Source organism: Thunnus thynnus, chromosome 11 (genome assembly GCF_963924715.1).
Source record: "Thunnus thynnus chromosome 11, fThuThy2.1, whole genome shotgun sequence".
Lineage (NCBI taxonomy): Eukaryota > Metazoa > Chordata > Actinopteri > Scombriformes > Scombridae > Thunnus > Thunnus thynnus.
In genome coordinates, this window is record NC_089527.1 from 30,055,100 (window position 1) to 30,077,809 (window position 22,710).

Consider the following 22,710-nt stretch of genomic DNA (forward strand, 5'->3'; position numbering starts at 1 on the left):
TTGGTCAGGTTCTAATCCCAATTAAACCACTTTAGCACCAAACACATCTTATCAGGAATGATGTATCTGTTCTCTCAGGATTAGAGCCAACAACCTCCCTTTTGCTTCTTTGGCTGCTGGATTTCTACTTTGTTGAACTCAACCAAACAAACTCAACCACAGCAAAATCAAAATAACATCGGTGTTTGAGTAAACTAACTGGCAGCCTCACAGGTTTGTCTGAAATCAGTGACAATCAGAGACATCTGAAGAGCTCACAGCAACCAGACACACTGAAATTACTCACTAAAAACATATGAAATGTAAAAAAAAAAAAATCCCCCTCTCACCACCCCCCTGTGGGGGATGGTGGTGGTGGTGTATCTTCCTCAAGCTTGGGTCTTCTACCAGAGGCCTGGGAGTTTAAGGGTCCTGCGCAGCATTTTAGGTGTTCCTAGGACTGTGCTCTTCTGGACAGAGACCTCAGATGTTGTACCTGGAATCTGCTGGAGCTACTCTCCCAGTTTGTGTGTCACAGCCCTCAGTGCTCCGATTACCACTGGCACCACTGTTGCCTTTACTCCCCACATCTTTTCTAGCTCCTCTTTCAGCCCTTGGTATTTTTCAAGCTTCTCGTGTTCCTTCTTCCTGATGTTGCTGTCGCTTGGGATTGCTACGTCTATCGCCACCGCCTTCTGTTATTTGTCAATCAACACGATGTCCGGTTGGTTAGCCATCACCAGCTTGTCAGTCTGGATCTGGAAGTCCCACAGGATCTTGGCTTGGTCATTCTCAACTACCTTAGGAGGTGTCTTCCATTCTGACCTTGGGACTTCCAGCCCATACTCAGTGCAGATGTTCCTGTACACTATGCTAGCCACTTGGTTATGGCGTTCCATGTACGCTGTTCCTGCCTGCAACTTACTCCCTGCTATTATGTGCTGAACTGTCTCAGGAGCATCTTTGCACAGCCTGCACCTGGGGTCCTGTCTGGTGTGGTAGATCCCTGCCTCTATTGATCTTGTACCAAGGGCCTGTTCTTGTGCTGCCATGATTAGTGCTTCTGTGCTGTCTTTTAGTCCAGCCTTTTCCAGCCACTGGTATTTCTTGATATCGGCCACTTCTTCTCTCAGTGGTACATGCCGTGTAGAGGCTTGTCCCTCCATGATGGTTCCTCCTCCTCCTCCTCTGCATCATCGGGTTTCTGCTGTCTGAGGTATTCACTTAGCAGCTCATCTTTGGGGGCCATCTTCCTGATGTATTCCTGGATCTTGGTTGTTTCATCCTGGACAGTGGCTCTGACGCTCACCAGTCCTCAGCCTCCCTCATTCCACTCTTATCTTATATATGTGTATCTTATAAATGTAATGTATATATGATAAAATGAAAAAATGATATTGCAACACTGCAACACTATCTCAGGTCCCTGTACATTGTGGCACAGATCTGTTTTAAACAGTCTCAGAGCTCTTATAGTATTCATGTAGCTCTTTGAGAAAACAGTGTGACTCAGCTCACCTTGTAGAAATCCTGAACAGATCCCGTAAAGCCCAAGGAAAAACAGGAGGCTTCCCAGTTTAGAACTTAGGCCCATGGCTGAAAAACAGAGATATAAACAAAAGTTAGCAATGAATGTATACAAGAAGCCAGAGTGAAAATGCTACAGGAGAAAAAGATACAAGAGCCTGAAGTCCTGACAAACAGCTGACAACTTACTGGAAGTTCTGTCAGTGACACTGATAGATCACAAGCTTTAAAACACAATAATCACCAAAATCTTTATATTTTAAGCCAAACTTTATCTGTCTTAATGTTTCTTAAGTTAAGTATGTCTGATTTTACCTCTCTCTGCTTTTCCCTCCCTCTCTCAGCCTCCCTTTACCTCTCTCCCACTGTCATGGATGACCAACATTCTGGTAATACATTTGTGAAAGATGCTCTGACAAAATGCTGCGTAATATTTTGATACTGGAACAAGGCCCAGCATTCGTTAAAGCTGCTCAGTGTCAAGTCAGTTTTCTTGTTCAGCCTTGCCAGTAAATCTGAGAATGAGCACTGCAAATCCTGAGGGAAAGTGGTTTCCTCATTGTCTCCAACTTATACAACTACTATAGATGCTGCAGTACTCCAGACCACAGTCTATGTCACGCAAGCAGTTTGCAAAAATCCCAGTTTTTAAAAACCACAATCTGTACTTACAATAGATTACATATTTGATAGATTTTTGTGATGATATGAACTATAGTGAACAAATACTATCAATATATATTTTTGAAGTAAAGTTACTGTTGGGCTTCAGTCCAGTCACACTTTTTTTTTTAATTGGATGTGGCTCCAGTATGACGGGAAACACCAATCACATTAACACTGTGGTTTTACCAAACATTTAACCTTTTCTATTGTAGACATTATGTCAGTTTTTCCTAAATCCCTTTTTATTCAACAAAAGAAGAAAAACATCTTAAATGATGTTAAATGATGTCTAAACACAAGCAGCCATACAAGAATATTTCCTTAATTAAAGATTTAAATTGGAAACTGTCTGTTAAAGAATACAGTAAGTAAAGAAAAGTAGAAACCGCCCCTTAACTGTTTAGATGCATTAAAGTAAGCTTAAACATTTTTATATTGTAATAAATATCTTTCTTTTGTTCTCTATGGCTTAATGATAACACTACAGCAAGATCCATTTCATGAAAGCTTTTCAATTACTGCTGTTGATGAATGAATGATGATATAATGATTAACAGGAAGCAACAAATTTTCTTCATTTGTGCCACAGAAACTGAAGAAACAGCTGTTATAAACATTATGATTACACTGTGTATGAGTGTTACTATTTTATCTAGATCATGATAAATTGTTCCTGTCTTGTACTGCAACTCTGCAACATCAGCAGACCTGTCAGCTAAAGTTAAAGGAAGTTCAGCATTATATTTGTAAAGAGGAAGATGTAGAAATTAAAATTCGTTGGAGACAGGGTGAGATATGTCATCTGGGGGTCAGTTGGGCAAGATGGCTCCTGGACAGGAGAATTGGAAACAAACATGACGTTATCTATGAGTCTGTATTTGATAGATTAAGAAAAGAACTGTAACGCCCACTTCAGGTGTATAAAACCCTGTTGTAGATGCTCCTCGAGAAGCCTTTTTCTTTGTAACCTAATCCTGTGTGTTGCATTGTGAAACGCTCCTTCTTGTACAAGAAAATAAATCCTGTTAAATTTGATACTTCCAGCTCCAGTCTCTATTGTTTAACGGTCATTAAGAAGACATTTTTTTAACATTTTGGCACCCAACCTGAGGCCCCAACAGCTGATCTCCTCAAAAGGCTACGGACCTGAAATAGGCCTTACAAGAACACAACCAAATCCGTTAAATCTAAGTCAGGGACTTAAGAGGGATACCTAGGTCAGGGACCTAGAAGTGATACCTAAGTCAGGAACCTAGAAGTGATACCTAAGTCAGGGACTTAGAAGCTAACGTCTTTGGAACGACAATTGGAAAAACTAATCCCTCAGGCCTGAGTAAACAAAAAGACGTCTAGAGAAGTCAGGGACTTCACAGGATAGTGTTATTTGTGAGTCTGGGACTCGACAAATAACACTGGGAGTCTGAGACTCCGGTAAAATCATGATTTAGTGTTTGTTTAAATTTATACCTAAATATATAATAAATATATAATCTAAATATATATATATATATATATATGTGTGTGTGTGTAGAGAGAGAGAGAGAGAGAGAGAGAGAGAGAGAGAGAGAGAGAGATTAAATATACAAGTGTTTTGATTAAAGGGTTTTATTGAATATGGTTATTAACAGTTTCTCTGTGAAATGAAAACCAGACAAGGGTAACCTCATGGTGTCAACAAATTGTCTGGGGATTGGAAACCTAACAGTGTCAACAAAGGTCTATATATTTCACTGATCGGACCAGTTGCTTGGGTGAACTCCATACAAACTGATTGGCTGTTAAGGGAAAAACAAGGAAATTAAATAGCTTTACCACATTAAGAAAAAAAGAGGGTACCACATAAAAAAGGGAGAGGCCTCTACATTGGGTAACTGTTGTAGCTGTAAAAAAAACACAAGCAGAGAAATATGGTAGAGACGCCAAACGCATGAAACTACTGCATCCTGATAATATTAAATATCTCAAGATATGGCAAGGAAAGTATGATTTTGTAGGAAAACTAGATGTAGAAGCATGCGAAAAATTAGTGAAAGCAATCTCAGAAAGAACAAAAGGGAATAAGGGGCAGTCACAGAAAGAAGGCCTGTTAAAGGCCAAGTCATGGCTGGCAGAAGCAAAAGCCAGACAAGCTGGCTTTCAGAAAAGAAAGAGAGAAGAGGAAGAAAGGGTCGCTAGACAACAAGAGGGCATCGATAAGCGACAGGAAGCTCAACAGAATAGAGATACAAATAATAACATATATCCTGTCCTATATTCTGCATGAGACCGACAGGATGATGACAGCTATGTGCCATGTGAGTTCCGTTCGGATCCTCCGCCTTACCCTGAACCTCAACCACCTCCTCCTCCTCCACCGCCGACTGCTCCACTTCCACCTCCCGCCTTCTCACCCCACAACCCCTTAACGAAGGTTAACATCACCCCACGGAAAGGAGAGACGCTTCCACAAGATCCTCAGTTTCTTCGAAGGACATGAAGTGGTACAGTATACGGTTACTTACATACTGTACACATGAATGAGAAACTGAGATAGTCCATACAGCATGTAATTAAAAAATGCACTCATGATTGGACTTAGACCAGAAATCAGCCAATTTGTGATCAAACATCTGATTGGCTGGAAAAACGTAGGGTTGCAGAGAACCATTGATTATGCTATTCATGCAGAAGAAATGATTGAAGCAAAGAAAAAGAAAAAGAAGAAGAAGGTTGTAGATACATTCTTGCATGATAATGATGACTGATAAAATTTTCTTCCGAGGAAACAACGGGCCAAAATACTACAGAAGGGGAAGAGGAGGAGGTGGGAGCAGAGAAGCGGAAGTGTGCTACAATTGTGGCAAACCTGGACATCATGCAAGAGCCTGCAGAGCTCCAAAGAAGTTGTGGAGAGAGAAAGGAGGGGGATGGGGGGGAGGAAGGAGTGGAGGAGCGGAACCCAGGCAAGGAGGACAGGAAAGAAATCACTATGTGAATACCGACACACACACACACATTAGTAGATGGGGAGACAGAGGTAGATGAAATCCTATCATTACAAACAGCTGAAATTTTACTATCACAGGAAGGGACTAAACCATGGATAGTATTAAAGGTACGGGGTAAATCAATAACATTCTTATGTGATTCTGGAGCTTGCTGAACAGTTGTGTGACGTAACAAAACAGGGACAGATTTTCCCCTAAAACCAAACGGCGGTTTAAGGGTTAGATCAGGACATGTGACTGTTGAACCATTAACTGAACCTCTAAAAATAAATGATCCCAAAACAAACAAAAACATATATGCCTCAGAGTTAATATCACAAATGTGTCCCGTTAACCTCTTAGAAAGAGATTTGATGACGAAATTAGGGATAGCTGTCGTACCAGATCAAAATGGCTCTGGTACGAAAGCCTGCCGAGTTAACCTAAAAACAACTGACAGTGATGAAGAGGACGACACAGAAACATTTGTGTGCGAAAGACTGACGTTAAATTACTGGTACAGTTTAGATTTAGTTCAAACCAGGCCAGGAAGTATAACTCAGGTGCTAATGAAATTGGTAAAAGACCGCATTCCTGAAATAAAAAATATTGAAGCGCACAAACCCAAAGAGTTACATTGCACAATGTACTTTCGACATCAAAATGGACGAGACAGAGAATACCATGAAAAGTTATTTAAAGAATTCAGCTGAAAAATGACTATCACTGAACTGTTTTGGGACCAAAAAGGAAACTGTGCTTGCGCGATGAGCCTCTGAGAAGCAGAAGCAAAACTATTTCGAATGAAGCCTCACACCACACATTTCCTGTTTACAAACCCTAGAGATGTAGTGGAGAGATTTAGGTGAGTTTGTTTCTAAAATAGAGAGATCAAACTGTGAGTGGCAGGAGGTGAGAGAGAGAGTGTTATTTGCACCCAAATTAAATGTGTACTGTACCAACCTGAACTGGGTAACACAAGCAGTAAAAGCAGTTCATCTCAGTGGAGAAACCAGCCTAGACTTTACCATTGCCTGATTCAATCTAACTGACGAAGAAGAGTTAGACCTAAACAGTGTACCTCAAAAGTTGTGGTCCAAAGGATCAGCTGATGTAGGACTTATTAAAGGAATACAGCCAGTTAAAATAACGGGGATTGCACCGATAATACAAGATCTACAAAGTGCAGGAGTTATCAGGGAGTGCCCAGATGCAGCATGCAATAGCCCCCTGTTCCCCAGGAAAAAGGCAGCCCCATCAACAGGATGGAGGATAGTACAGGATTTACAGGCAGTAAATAAAGCAGTAATACCACGTGCTCCCCTTGTTCCAGACCCACACACGCTGTTAAACGAACTTAATCCAAAAGCTAAATACTTCACAGTGATAGATTTAGCTAATACATTTTTCTCTGTTCTGCTCCATAAGGAAGATCAATTTTGGTTTGCATTTCAATACAGAGGTAAAAAGAATACATTCACAAGGCTCCCACAAGGATATTGTGAAACCCCGACGATCTTTTCAATGGCAATGTCATCCAACTTAGCACAATTCACTCCCACAAGGGGGAGCCAGCTGTTATACGTTGATGATATTTTACTCGCGTCAGAAAATGAACAGGATTGTAAAATTGATACTATTGCGCTATTTGGCAGAACAGGGCCACAAAGTAAGCAAGAACAAATTACAATTATGGAAAAAGCCTGTGAAATATTTAGGTTTTAATATCTCTTTTGAAGGCAAACACCTAGACGAAAATAGGAAAAAAGCAATATTACAAGCATCCAAACCGCAGACAAAAAAACAAATGTACTTCTGTAGAGCGTGGATTGCAAACTATGCTTAAGTAACACACCCACTTCAAATACTTATCTATGACCAACCCATGGCAGCCAATGATATTATCACATGGATGGAAAGAACATTCTTCCAAAGAATTTATTTTGATTTGCAGCGGTATTGACGCGCGGATTAATCCATATGTCAACAGGAGGGATGTATGAACTAATAAACAAATTATATACAACCTATGGATTCCAAAATTATGCAAAAAAAATTTTGTGCATCATGTCTAGTGTGTGGAAAACAGAATGTTCAAGGTAGATTGAGGCCAATGTCAGGCAGGATGCCCAATGCACAATACCCATTTCACACAGTATGCATGGATTTCACTGAATTGAATAAAGGTGAAAATAAAAAATACTGCCTAGTAATCATAGACTTTCAGCTCAAAGATGTCTAATCACCTTTTTGTTGGTGGAAACACTACAGTTTTCAGCGGCAGCCTAATTAATTTTCACAACCTGCATCTACAACCTGTAACTGAGATGAGCGGCATAACAAATTAAATATTCATAAAATGTATCTGTACTCTTGTATCTGACTTATTCCAAATACTGAAGGTCAGCTAAAAGTGATAAGCCTGACACCTACAATATATATATGAAATTTCGGGAAATATTTATAAAATGATGCATAAGACATTGAGATTGACAGAATGGCATTTGAATGTCTTGCTCATTATTAAAAGAGTACTCCACCAACTTAACATTACACTCAATTAAGCAGAGATATTATCTTTTTTATTCCATTTGTTCTTCCTTGTCAAAACCATACATTACCCACAATGCAACCCAACTGCTGACAGTTTGTTCAGTGATTTGGGTGTGATAGATGGAATAGAGTAGCTAATGTACCCTGGAGCAGAGAGGAGGTCTGATAAGCTTATGTCTTTCTAATGAAACAAATTTGTAGTCCTCAGCCTCAATTGAAGCAATTTATCAGGTCTCTCTGCAGTAGTAAGTAAGTAAGTAAGTAAGTAAAGTTTATTTATATAGCACCTTTCACAAACACCAGTCACAAAGTGCTTCACAGTCAAAGAAGTAAAATCAAATGCATCAAAATAAATGAAACAAAGACACCAGATAGAAATATACAAGAAATATACAAGGAGAGAGCAGATAAAATAGACAAATTAAGAGATAGAATAGCACAAACTATCCAAATGCCTGTCTGAATAGATGAGTTGTTAGCTGCAGTTTCCAAGGCCCTTAAGCTAGTTGGAAGACTGTTCCAAAGCTTAGGGGCTGCCGACTGGAAAGCATGATCACCCCGGGTCTTAAAATGTGTACAAGGCACACTTAGAAAGCCCTGGGTGGAGGACCTAAGAGCTTGGCTGGTGGTGTAGGGGTGGAGAAGGTCCCTAATGTACTGTGGAGCTTGGCCATGTAGGGCTCTATACGTGAGCACCAAAATTTTAAAATGAATTTTAAAATTTACTGGAAGCCAGTGCAGTGAGGTTAAAATAGGTGTAATATGTGACCATCTGTTGGATCGTGTTAAAAGCCTAGCAGCAGCATTTTGGACAGTTTGTAAGCGGTGTATGGAAGAATTATTAAGACAGGTAAAAAGAGAGTTACAATAGTCCAATTGTGAATAAATAAAAAATTAACATCTTCATTTTTTATTTCTTGATACCACAGACTGGAGTTTGGCTATGTTTCTCAGGTGAAAGAAATATGATCGGGTTAGTGTCTTAACATGCGCTTTAAAACTCATTGATTGGTCAAAAATTACACCAAGATTACGCAAGGAAGGCTGAGAAGATGAGGATAAGGTACCAAGGTTCTGTCTGATCGGTGACTGAAGATTATCATGGCCAAATATCAGGACTTCAGTTTTATCTGCATTTAGCTGCAGAAAATTATTTGCCATCCAATTCCTGATTGCATCTAAACAGCTATTAAGTTCAGTGAGTTTGTGGAGCTCATTAGGTTTAAATGAAAAGAACAACTGGATGTCATCAGCATAGAGATGGTAGGAGATGTTCTTGAAACTGCTGATGATTTGTCCCAGTGGCAGCATGTATATGGAGAATAAAATGGGTCCCAAGACCGATCCCTGGGGGACACCACATGACAAAGCTGCAGTGTTTGACACAAATTCACCTACAGAGACTGACAAGGATCTATCTGTGAGATATGAGAAGAACCACTCCAATGCAGTCCCAGAAATGCCCTCCAGGTGATTTAGCCTATGGATTAGAATGTGGTGGTTCACAGTATCGAACACTGTGCTAAGGTCCAATAAAACTAAAACAGAACAATCTCCAGCATCTGCAGCCATTAAAATGTCATTTGAGACCTTAAGGAGAGCTGCTTCAGTGGAGTACAGTTTACGGAAACCAGATTGAAAACTATCAAACAGAAAAGAAAGGGAGTTTTGAAATGGGCCTGTAGTTCTCTGGCAGGGAGGGGTCCAGGTTTGATTTCTTTAACAGAGGCTGAACAATAGCCTGCTTAAAATAGCCGGGGACACATCCTGATAGAAGAGAGTGGTTTATAATATTGGCTACGCAGGGGCCGATACAGTTAAAAACCTTTGAAAACATAGTGGTTGGTAGGACATCTAGTGGGATCCAGGAGGGTTTCATTTGTCCTAACAAGGCTGCAATATCATCCATGGACATTGGACAAAAGGAGTCCAAGATGGATGGAGTTGAGGAGCCACTAGTAAACGGACTGGACATAGGTGAGATATTTGCCCTAATATTGGCAACCTTGTCTATGAAATATTTATTGCAGTCACTGTTTATGTTTATTCAGTCTATGTACTACCAACTTTGTGGCTTTCCACAGGCGCTCAGACTTTTGGCATTTGCGCCTGAATGTCCGGATGGTGTCATTGATCCATGGGGATGGGTTTTTGGAGATCTTTCTGAGTTTCCAAGGAGTCAGTTTATCCAATACTGAGGAGCAATGAGTGTTAAATGATTTGACTAATGTATCAACATCTCCATCCTTTAAGGCAATGTTGCTGTCAAACACTGTGCAGAAGTTGACAGCCACAGCCTCATTTGTGATACGGGTCCATCTCATATGGCAAGAGGGCTTAGAGTCCAATGTGGAGAAAATGTCAAATAAAATACATTTAGGGTCACTGACATAGAAGTCCTTAGAGCCAAGAGGAAGCTTTCACGGGAAAACAGTAGCAACAAAATGCGTTGAACTGCTGTGGGAAGAGGAAAGTGAAATTATTTTAACCACAAATCTGCAGCATCTCGCTACAGGAAGACCCACAGATGGAAACAAAACTGTGCATTGGTGGTTGAGTAGGCTGCAGTAAATGTGATGTTTTGCATGTGCTGTGGTTTGACTCTCACTGCCAGCTTTTGTTGTTCACAACTTTCCAATCAGCGATTTCTTTGCAGTCAATCAAAGGACAAACGATCCCTAAAGCTTCCTGTCTTGTAAGACATGCAACAATTTTTTCCCACAACACAGCATCTAGTGTGCATGAATATGTTTTTTATCAAGAACAAATTATGCATTTTCATTGTATATGTTAAATTCTGAGCCCAAGCTCCCTGATACTTAAGAAATCTTTAGTACATAAGGAAAGTGGGAGAAACCTTGTGAGATGCACCCAACAGGAAGCTGAGGGTGCAATAGCCATAGATACAGTATTGAGCTGCATCTAACAATTGTTTCACTGTTGATCATTCTGTCGATTATTTTTTGATCAATCAGTTAGTTGCTTAGTCTATGAACTGTTATGTCAGTCATGTCTGCAAATTACTTGTTCTCGTTGACCAACATGCCAAAACCCAGAGATTTCAAGTCAGATTGAATAAAACAGAGAAAACCATCAACCTCAGTCATTACAGTGGGTGGGACCAGCAAATATCCAGCAATTTTATTGATAAACAACACAATTAATTGATTGATCAAAATATTTGCAGATTATTTTTCTGTTAATTGACTAATCAATTCAGCATTAATGCAATATAACAAGAACAAAAAGAAAGCATTTGAAACAGTTGTGGATATTTTTTTTATCTGTAGGGGTGTATGACAAAGCGGCATTAAAGTGAATCTGAACTTATTAAAAAATGTGTTCAAAAAGTTGTGTGTTGTAGCTTTAAAAGCTGTTGAATAAGTGCTCTTTTGATCAAAAAATGTTTTTTCAAGATACATTAAGATCGATAAAAGAACAGCAGTCTTTTAGTGCAGTGTCTGGATGTTGTTAAGAAGGATCCAGAGTTTGAGGAGCAGTTTAACAGTATAGTTCAACTCTGGGACAAGTCCAAGCAGAGAGGAGCATGGGAAGAGATGTGGGAGTAACACTTTGGAGACTGACGTGATCGGAACTGATTGAGTCACATGTAGGAGAAAAACATCTGGCAAGTGCTTTCCCTCACTACTAGAGGTCTGGAGGTGTTAGTGCTCTGCTGTGTAACAGGATGAGCAGTGACTAAGACAGTGTTGTATTTTTTTTATCTTTTGTTAACCAAGGGTTGAATGACAGGCCACCATACTTTCAATGTATTCACTATCTGTTAGAGACATTGGTTTTTGAGTTCAGACAATTAGTCAGTTGATCGATTAGTTTTTCAAGCAAAGATGCCAAACATTTTCTGCTTCCAGATTCTCTACTTTAAGGATTTGCTGCTTTTTTGGTCTCTTTTGGTCTAAATTGAATATCTTTTTTTAGAGATTTTTTGGAGAGTTTTGGAGATTTAAAGGTGTCACATTGGGATTTAGGAAATTGTGACTGTGTGATTTTCTTACATTTTATAGACTGAATGATTAATTGATTAATCGCAAAAATAATCAGCAGATAAATTGATCATGAAAATAATAGTTGGCTGTCACAATGAGGTCATGACAAAGAAGACTAGCAGCCTCTATCAACTTCTAAGCTGCACCGAAACTACACAGAAACTGATGGCCAAGCCAATCATGTGCCACCTCTATGAATGAGACAGTCTAGCCTCAGAGGAACCAGAACTATTAATGCAAATAGTTTTGGTCATGGTACAAATTGTATTACCAGGAAGTAGCTCTCAAATGGATAGAAATAGTAAAGAGTAAGGGTTAGGGGTGGGGTTTAATAGCAGTATCAAATTCATTCAACAGATCTGAATCCCTTATCAAATCTATTTAGATGTCAACATTTTAAGTATCTAATGTTATACAAAAAACCCTAAAACTATTATTTAATCCAACCAAGATCCTCTTTTAATGGGCGAGATGGCAAAAATACTACAATTCTGAGTTGTATTGTGTACTGCTTATAATGACAAACTACCAGTAAGTCACCTCTGACAATGTTAAAGCTAATGATGACTAACAAACTGTATATTATATGTTGATAACTTTGCAATTCAGCTACTGCACTAATATTGCACAGATTGACAGGACATATTTCCTGCCCAGAATACTGGAGGTCCCGATTCAGATGTATTGAGTTTCTAAGATTCAAAAATGTACATGTATATGATATGATAAAGTTTACAATGAGATTCCAACTACTGAAACTCACATGACAGTTATTTCACTCATCACTCTGCTGTAAAGCAAAAAGACAGTCCACTTGCTATCACAGAGAGGTGTATGGGAAAGTACAGTACAGACACCAGCGTACATGAACCAAACAACAGCAAGCTTGTTTTCTCATTTGGCCAGGTCATAACAGAACCCAACCCTACAAGTGGTAAACAAGGACAAATTCCATGATACCTGTGTTTACAGTGGTAATGTTTAATTTTAGAATATGTCTGTAACACCCTGTGATTACCAAAATATCCAGTGGACTAGAAGCAGGTTGTATTTTTCTGAGTGTCTCTGTTGAGTACAACTGAGAAATCCCTCAAATGTGTAACACAGACCAGGTTTTACTCAGCAAAGGTACATACAGTACATAAAAGTCATTGCCAATGTGTTTATCCTGTGCAGGGAGGGGCAGGGGGAGCATGGACAGGAGGGAGCAAGGCTGCTGAGATTTTTTTAAAGCAATAACTGCTTACAGATTTTAGATAGATTAGATAATCTTCAGTATGATCTTTTCTGCGAGAATTCATTTGACAAAGTGACATGTCGTAAACTGAGATCCAAGGCAGTGTTGTAGAAAACGCTCACATGGCAGATGCTGGCTTACAAATCTGCTCAGTCACTTGAACTTTGTCCATCTGTTTGTGGGACAGCGGTTGCAAAACAGAGTAATATAGAGTGAGCAAAGGTCCAAGTTTGTGACAACATGAAAATGTACAGAACAGATAATGATCTATCTGATCATGATCTAATAAACAACATGGAGTCTTTTTATTTGATCATTTGTTTTGTCTCAATATGATCAATATGTCAAAATTGTTTCAGTACAAGTTCTAAGAGCCCAAGATGACATCCTCAGATTGTCCAAAAAGATCCCAAAGCTAATTAAATTGTGATGATTTTATAGCTGTAATTAACGGTAATTTCATCATGGCTTAATCTGCTGTTTATTTTCTTTATTAATCATTAAAAGGTTTTTACTATAAAATGACATAAAATTGTAAAAAATGCACATCACAATTTCCCAGAGCCCAAGGCCAACAGTCCAAAACCCAAAGATATTTTGTTTTCTATCATACATCACAAAGAAAATCAGCAAATCCTCACATTTCAGAAGCTGAAATTAGAGCATGTTTATCATTTTTGGTTGAAAAGTGACACTGAATCGATTATCAAAAAGGTTTCAGATTAATTTTCTTTGGACCAACTAATGAATTTATTGCTTCAGCTCTAAATTGTATGAAAAAGTGAAAAGCAGCAAATCTTCACATTGGAGGGGCTGGAATAAGCAAATACAAAAGTATATATTATGTACTACTTGATAAATTATTAATGACCAATGACTGATTATCAGAATTGTCTATTCATTTCCTCCAGTCAGGTGAATTAGATTTACAGATCTGTTCGTCCTTTAAACATTTCTAGGCATTATTTTAACCTATTTGAATGTGTACAGTGCTTCTCATTCAGTCTCCTCCTTTGGATCCATTAGACTCTATCTCTCCTGAATTTGATTTGAACTCAACTAACTTGAGGCTCTTTCTCTCAAAAGCACTGTAACACTGACATGATCACATCAGTGTTACATTCTCATGATCATAGAAGGACAGAGAAGTGTTGAGCAAAGCAAAAAAATCAGTTTTTTGGCAGGAGAAGAGGATGTGATCCTAGATGACGATGGAGAATTGAAACTCAGATCCTCAATACAACCTGCAACACGAGCAAAAACTTGTTCACATGACAGACAAGCCTTTGTATGAGAGCTCACCGGTCACACTATAGTAACGCTTCATAATGTATTACATAGCACATAGCTTATCACATGCAAACAAGGACTTACTACTATGTACTACTAATACTAACTACTTAAGTATATATTGATCTATGTGTGCATATTTTGCATCATAGAGTTATTATGTTAATACCTCTTGACTCTGTTAAACATTAGATTAGGATTATTTTCTTTGCTGAGAGGAAACATGCTGGCCCTAAGAGAAACACACTACATCTGATTCTGATGTCCCGCCTCTAAACCAGTTTATTTTTAACCATGTCTGAGAAAATATCTTTGAAATTAAAGACACAGTATTAGCAGGCACCGGAAATCTGCAATACAGTAGTAAACACCACTCTGCAGGACTGGTTTAGGGACAAAACAACATGAGAATATTCTAATATAAAAGACGAATTTCAGCCCTCAAGGGAGGAAAGGAGGAAACCCCAGACAGTATGATGGAAATATCCTTCCATGGGTGCTGCAAAGGGTAATTGTTAATAAAGATAGATGGAGATGCTGAAGACATTTAGCCTGTGGGAGGTTAATTTAACTACATGATTCATTTTGCACTATAAAGGGGAAACAATGGGAGTTAGAATATGACTTACATGACTGAATTTGAAGTTTCACAGAGAGTGAAGTGATCCCTTGTTCCTCAACAGGGCCATTTTTGTCTTCTTACTTTGCGATTTTTCAATCATTCTGGCTGTGCTAATGTATATGGCATAAATTTTGACAAGGGTGTGCTTTTTTTTTTAATTTTGGAAGTTCAGCCTCATCTCCTATAGTAAGTCTATGATGAGCTGTGTAGCCAAAAAAAAGACACTCAGCTCTTTATGGACAAAAATGTCCCCATTTAAACCCATTTAAACCTATTAAAAACGTCATTTTTGATCCCACAACCAGTGCAGCATAAAATCATGCATTCTATTATATCAGGCTTTAAATCTAGAGCAGTGGCTTCAAAATTGTAGTTTTTACTATTTTCCACCAGATTGAACCATTTACTCATGTTTGCCCGATGAGGTAAATACATGCAATTTTCCTGTTTCCACTAGGGCAAATTGGGTGTCCCGGGATGAATGCATTTTTAATAATATTTCACCACTTTTTTACAACAATGACTGAAATTTACATTAACTAAGCTTTATGGTAAGTTTTTGAACATTTCAAAACAGAATAAATAAGCAATAAATATGAAAATCACTATATTAAAAACAGTTTAAAAGGCAACCTGAAAAAACCTGAAATGAAAACTCATGGTTGCAGGTTGTCATAGTAACACAACACGTTTTCCAACTCGGGAGTTTTGCAGGATCTAAGCGGTCAAAAAAACTGAGTGTCAGAGCAGCGATGAAAAGATTTGACAAAAAACAGCTCAAACAAATGCTGCAACATCTCAGTTCTCAACAAACACTGTGTGTTCAGACTACTGGCAACAAAGTAACAGGCTACAAGTCATTTTCAATGGAAGCCGGTATCATGAAGCTACAAACTGACGCCCAACACTTTACGCTACCTGACAGGCGTGACAGGCTTGATGGGCCTGACGGGCGTGACCGTCGTGACAGTTCAAAGTTGAACTAGCCTCAACATTTTTCAGTGGTCCAGTGACACAGTGAAGCATCAACCAATCATATGTTTTTGTTTCACCATTTCCACTCTTCTTTTCTCTCCCCACAGTACCTGTTCCGTTCTGTCTAAAAAAAAATGGAAGGAAAAACTGATTCTTTCCGTAAGCAAGTTTCCTGTGCTATTTAATCCTACCCATTTCGTGACACTAACAGAAAAAAATGCAGCTTGGCAGAGTGTGGCAGCTATTGTGGGAGTACCAGGTATGGAACATACATTCTTAAACGCACAATGGCTAGCTGTGGTAGTGTGTTATTTAATAATACTAAATTATCTTTACTTGCTATTAAAGATAATCGTGAATTAATATGATACACAAGCCCATGACAACATAACTATGTCAACAAGCACTCAAGCAACATTTCAACGGCGACTCTGCAACAGTGTAGCTGGCCGTTTTATAGCTTTGTCGCTTACAGTGTCATCAGCCTGAGGGACGACTGAATCTGAGCCAACAGCTAGTGGCTTAACAGACAGATTTTTGGCTGCTTGTGAATGATCTATCCATCACTGTTTGTGAACATTCACTGTGGTCTTATACATTCCCAAATTCATATTTGTGTTATTTGCTTTCTCATTGCTGGTAAACATGAAAACAAGACAGGACACGTCCTGTCAGAGTCAGACCAACCAGTTCTTGTTCTCTTTCTCCACTTCAACAGCAGCTCACGTCGCATTAAAATGCCTCAAACCTTTTTTGGGGTTTTATTTGTTTGTTTTTCCTTGTACACTACATCTTAAGTATCATTATTGTTGCTAATCATCGACATATCCCTGACTGAAAAAAACTCCCCCTTGTATTTAGTATACAGTATATATAGTTTTGTCTTTTTCTTAATAAAATAACAGTGGCATTATGTAAACCACCTGGCATTTAAAGGATTCCTGGATATTTGGTACTTATGATTAGGACTGATGTTGGTTAAAAGATTTAACTCAGTGAAAATGAAAAATAATATTAATTTATAATATTTTTATGTCAGTTTTTCAACATGGACATTTTTGTCTTTATCGGTACAACTTTTTTACCATGAGGCACTTCAATTTTCCACTGTAGCTCTGTTTTTTTATGTACAAATGAACTAAACTAAATTAGATCTGAAAAAGTGGGTGCAGCAGCATGCATGAACAACATATTGTATAATGTGAGGCATTTCCAACTCAAAAGTCTGTGAAACAGTAGTGAAAGTTGTGAAAGTGAAAAAAAAAAACATTTTCCTGTTGTATAAATTATATGCATTCAACAAACTACAACACAGCAAGTGAAGTGGGAGAAGTAAACAGGAGATGCACAGTTAACAGTAAATAAAATCAAGTAATTCTAATGCTCGTGCCTAGCTAACCCAACCTCAGTTAAGAATTTAGTCAACAAAAAACCTCATAAGGATCAAAGCCTAACATGTACAGTGTGGCTAACCTCTTAGTTTCGAATTCTGTGCTATCTTGGTGAAAAATGTGGTCACCTATTTACTGGTGCATAACGTGCCTCACCACCTGTCTTTCCATGTACCTGGCTCTGACATGCAGAATGTGAAAAAATGTATTCATAAATGCCCTACCACTATTGTAGAGAACACATCTACATAGCACTGACAGTCAAAACACACGCAGAAAGAAAAGCTGCACGGTTTCCCCAAATGTTTGATGTAGTTGATTTTTGTCTGATTCTTTTGTTTTTATTATTATTAATTGACGCCATGCCACTTATTTTAGGTACATTTCCATTCGTTTACTAGGAGAGAAGGAGCATCAATCTGTCTTTCTACACAGTACAAATCTTAAAAGATATCATCTTTATTGGATATAGTAGATCCTATAATATTACAACACACTTCTCTAATACAGTAAACGCAAACCAGAACGGTGTGGTCCTCAAAGCCTGAGTATCCCTCAGTTTCTAACAAGGAAGGTAGCTGATCTGAAAAGATACTTGTGTTTGCCGTCAGTCACTCACTGCTAAGGGTAGGGACTGTCCTCAGATAAGCAAAATTGAGCAGAATATCGTGACTCACCTCAGAGTGACACAGAGGCACTGAACAGACGGAGGAAGGATGAGAGAGTTTACACCACACAGCAGAGCTAACAGAGGAAACCTCACCCCTGACCCATGCATGCAGAATGAAGTCTCTACAATGCAGCACAGCCAGTTACTCAACAGCTCTGTCCCACCTCCATGGGACGTAATTACAAAGACAGACAAAGAGAAGGAAGAGTGTGTTTGGATTGCACTTCTCAACTCTCTGTTCACCTTCTTTTGCATGTCAACATACTATTAAACCGTCAGAAAACATTTCCCAAACCCCAGCCAAAATAACTTAGTGTACTTTCACTAGGATAATTTAACACAAAGTTTAGACCAAACACTTGACAAAAAATGACCAGAGGTGTTGCTATAATTTCAGTTTCATACAAAATATTACCACATGTTTCTATAGATATAGAAACGTGTAATGATGTCATGAAAAATAAGCCTTTTCATAGAATATGACTGAAAATTTACAGTCCTATGCTGTTCGTAACTGCTGTGAGTATATTGTTCTGTCAGTTATTGCATGTGAAAATGGGGCTTTCAGTTTTGAATGGGAAAGAATTAAAAATCCTTATTTTAAAAATTCTCATAATTTTAAGAAATAAAGAAACTAAACGAGTATAAAGGTGCATTATATATGCATGTATATGTTGTATACATCTACCAGTGACAGGTTTTGGTTCCCATCACTTAAATGTTTACCAAATGGCCACACCTGGGTTTCCCCACTTGATAGAGGAATCACCAAGAGACAAAGGCATTCATTCAATAAATGTCACTTTTTCAAACAAGATGTACTGCGGAAAGCGTAAACTACACAGCCACAAAATGGCAGTTAGAACACACATCTTGACTTGCTGGAATGAGCTCTGTTCTCTTTTCTGTTTTGCACGACAAAAAGGTATCAACCACAAGATGTTTTTCTTCTTCTCCCCCCCCCCCCTCCCCCAAAACTTCTTTGCGGTCTACATATGACTTTGGGGCAGCAATGATAACAAAGGATATTTTCACTGTGTTTCATCATTAAGATACAGTGTACACCTTGTAATGTTTTGCTAAATTATGTCTGACTGTGTGGATAGTTGATGATTTACAGTAAGTGTTTTTGCATACTGACTAACATTATTCAATCCTTGTTTGAAACTTTGTGCCTTTGAGGAACTGTTATATAAAATGTCACTGAACATCAACATCAGATACTTCAAATACTTTTTTTCATAAAAGAGTGTAGCGACAAATGATTTTTCAATGCTCAGTAAATTGACAATGGCGGAGCCAATCCCTATGGCCCCCACACACAGCACCATCTTTTCCTTTACATAGCATCCATCAGTACAACAGACTAACACTCACCACTCTGATATCCTGAGTTTCTATTTGTAACAGAAATTATGTTTGATTTACTAATTAATTCAAGTTAAAAAGTTGTGGGCCAAGTAATAAGTATTTTTTTAAAAATCATACTAATTGTGCCTAACTGATTTACATTTTATATTACAGGTACTATATGTAAGAATCAGAAATTCCTTTGCATTAATGACACATCCTGTTGCTCAAGTATATGCTTGCACTCCTTCAGTGTGAGCAGCTAAAACCACATGCTTTGCAGTAATGTTATTGCCAGCTCAGGTGCCAGTCACCGTTAGCAGACTCTATTTCTAAGCTAATGTTAGCTGGTGTTGTTTCCTTCCTGAGGCAAGGTGCTCAGCAGCATGCATAAACGTCACATCCTTTGGGTTTTCCCAACAAAACCACCCTGAGTACTTTCCATAGAAGGAGTCTACAGGCTGTTCTAGGCAACTGAGAAAGTCGGGGAAGTTCTCATTTCATTACTTATTCACATTCTATTGATAATTTTAGTTAATTTTTTAATGTTTTAAACTAAAATTCTAACATAATTCTTACATATAGCACCTTTAACAAGCAAATATATTACCTTCAAGATATTGAAATTTCCATCACAGATCAAGATCCATACTGAACCATCATGTGTGAGAAACTGTGTTCAAACCGAACTCAATCTGTAGAGGACTAGTATGAAAAAGATTTCACTTGCAAAGACCTCAACAAAACCTGTGGAGGTTTTGACCACTAGTGGTGCTATGGGGCAATGATCGTATGCTGGTTTTGTTTGTATGTTGTGCTCTACAAGCTTATCTACTGTTGTGTATACATACACGCAAGTAACCCAAATGACCAAGGTGTGTTTGAACCATTTTTTTGGTCATTTTTTTGTTTTTAAATTTTGGGCAAAAAATACAAATTCAGCTCGATTTCCTGTTTTCCGTTCTCACTGACAAAACAATATTATCACTCAATGTTTTGTTTTCATTGGTGGGTGGGCCTTCAGCACCCCCTTGTTTCTGATTGGCCAGTGTGCTCTATCAGTTATGTTTGCACTGTACTCTTCAAAATAAAGGTTCCACTTCTTTGCCTCTAGAAAGTGCAATGTCAACACAAAATATATATACAGACAGACAGACCTTTAGCCTTTAATAATTGATGATTGTAGTTGAATAATAATTTATTATGACCTACAATGACAATAAAATGTTTTTCATATCAAATGAACGAGCTGTCTTTCATTTTCGAATATTCAGTTGGTGCATAAAGTAATGCAACAGAGTCTTATTGTATTGCCGGTTCATGTGTAGCTGAGTGACCATAACGCATTATGTCTATTTTGTAAATGAAAGTACTTTGGTAAGTTTTCCTCAGGATGTACTGTGGATAGTAAAATCTGTTCTCAATAATTAGAAAGATCAATGGCATAGAACCAACAGCAAACATGCCAAAAGTAGTTACAAAAAATGACCAGCAGATGTCGCACTATGTGAAACTCCTCAATAGGTTTGTATGCCCAGTGTCTCAAAAAATAGAGATGTGGAGATGATGACAGCTAGACAAAAACAAAACAAAACAAAACAGATAGGCATCTATAGATAGGCCTTTATGCAGTGAATAATCTACAGAGAGTGAGCATCATATGAAGCCTCAACTATTGTGCAGTAAATCTGTTAAGTACAAATGTAGTCAGTCTGCTTGAGTAGACATGGAAACTAGGAGGTTCTTTTTACAAGACCATATCAGGTAGGATGAATCTCCAACCAGTCTACAGAATTATACTGAGCTTTGGCTCCACGTGATCACAGCTGATGGAGAAAACAGTCCCGTGAGAGCTTGAGTCTAACTGATGCAACCTGGATGAGATGCCCCAAACAGATTCACTGCACAATAGTTGAGGCTTCCTATGATGCTCACTGTCTCTGTAGGTCATTCACTGCATAAACGCCTATCTATAGATTCCTATCTGGGGTTTTTTATTTGTTTGTTTGTTTGTTTGTTTGTTTGTTTTTGTAGCTGTCAACATCTCCACATTTCTATTTATTTTTTGAGACATTGAGTGTGTACAAACCTATTGATGAGGAGGTTCACACAGTGCGACACCTGCTGGTCATTTTTGTAACTACTTTTGGCGTGCTTACTGTCGGTTCTATGCCATTGATCTTTCTAAATATTAAGAACAGACTTTATTATCCACAGTACAACCTTAGGAAAACTTACTAAAATGCTTTCATATACAAAATAAACATAGGGCCAAATCCATAAAAGTATTGTGCGGCTTTGTGGTCACAAACTTGTGCAAATGAGACAGAAAGTGTGTAATTCACAGAGCATCCGCAGAGGGTGAAGTGCACCGCAAACTGCGCTGCCAAGTAAATAGCATCATGGTGCACCTGTTCCATTTGCATGTTTATAAATTAGGTAATATTGATACCTTCCAAAATGCATTATAATTCCTAATGTAATAATCATGGTAACTCAGCGGCACATGAATCGCCAGTACAATAAAACGCTGTTGTATTACTTTATACATAAACTGACTATTTGGAAATGAAAGACAGTGCGTTCATTTGATTTATTTATTTATTTCTAAAGGCAAAGAAGTGGAACCTTTATCTTAAAGAGTACAGTGCAAACATAACTGATATAACACACTGGCCGAACAGAAACACAGGGGTGCCTAAGGCCCACCCACCAATGAAAACGAAACATTGAGTGATAATATTGTTTTGTCAGTGAGAACGGAAAACAGGAAATCGAGCTGAATTTGTATTTTTTGCCCAAAATTTAAAAAACAAAAAAATGAGCAAAAAAACGGTTGAAACGTACCTTGGTCATTTGGGTTACTTGCGTGTATGTATACACTACAGTAGATAAGCTTGTAGAGCACAACATACAAACAAAACCAGCATATGATCATTGTTCCATAGCACCACTAGTGGTCAAAACCTCCACAGGTTTTGTTGAGGTCTTTGCAAGTGAAATCTTTTTCATACTAGTCCTCTACAGATTGAGTTCGGTTTGAACACAGTTTCTCACACATGATGGTTCAGTATGGATCTTGATCTGTGATGGAAATTTCAATATCTTGAAGGTAATATATTTGCTTGTTAAAGGTGCTATATGTAAGAATTATGTTAAAATTTTAGTTTAAAACATTAAAAAATTAACTAAAATTATCAACAGAATGTGAATAAGTAATGAAATGAGAACTTCCCCGACTTTCTCAGTTGCCTAGAACAGCCTGTAGACTGATTTCTATGGAAAGTACTCAGGGTGGTTTTGTTGGGAAAACCCAAAGGATGTGACGTTTATGCATGCTGCTGAGTACCTTGCCTCAAGAAGGAAGCAACACTAGCTAACGTTAGCTTAGAAATAGAGTCTTGTATTGTAATTTGTATTTTTTGTCTTTTGCCCAAAATTTATACCTTGGTCGTCTCATCCTGTCTTGGCACATTT

The 22,710-nt window shown here is 38.2% G+C and overlaps 1 protein-coding gene across 3 annotated transcripts in view; it reads right to left on the bottom strand.

The window, feature by feature from the left end:
• LOC137193149 (interleukin-1 receptor type 1-like) overlaps positions 1-18,007 on the bottom strand; it is a 30,040-nt gene extending 12,033 nt beyond the window's left edge. Inside the window, exons 1-2 of one of the 3 annotated variants that reach the window (XM_067604379.1) lie at positions 17,891-18,007; positions 1,498-1,575 (exon numbers count right to left, since the gene is read on the bottom strand). In XM_067604379.1, the coding sequence (XP_067460480.1) occupies positions 1,498-1,573 (76 nt within the window). In that variant the 5' untranslated portion in view covers positions 1,574-1,575; positions 17,891-18,007. Of the gene's footprint in view, positions 1-1,497; positions 1,576-1,695; positions 1,717-1,821; positions 1,896-17,890 lie in introns of those variants that run through there. The other 2 variants (XM_067604380.1, XM_067604381.1) reach the window with 2 other exon arrangements.
• Positions 18,008-22,710: the final 4,703 nt, after the last annotated feature.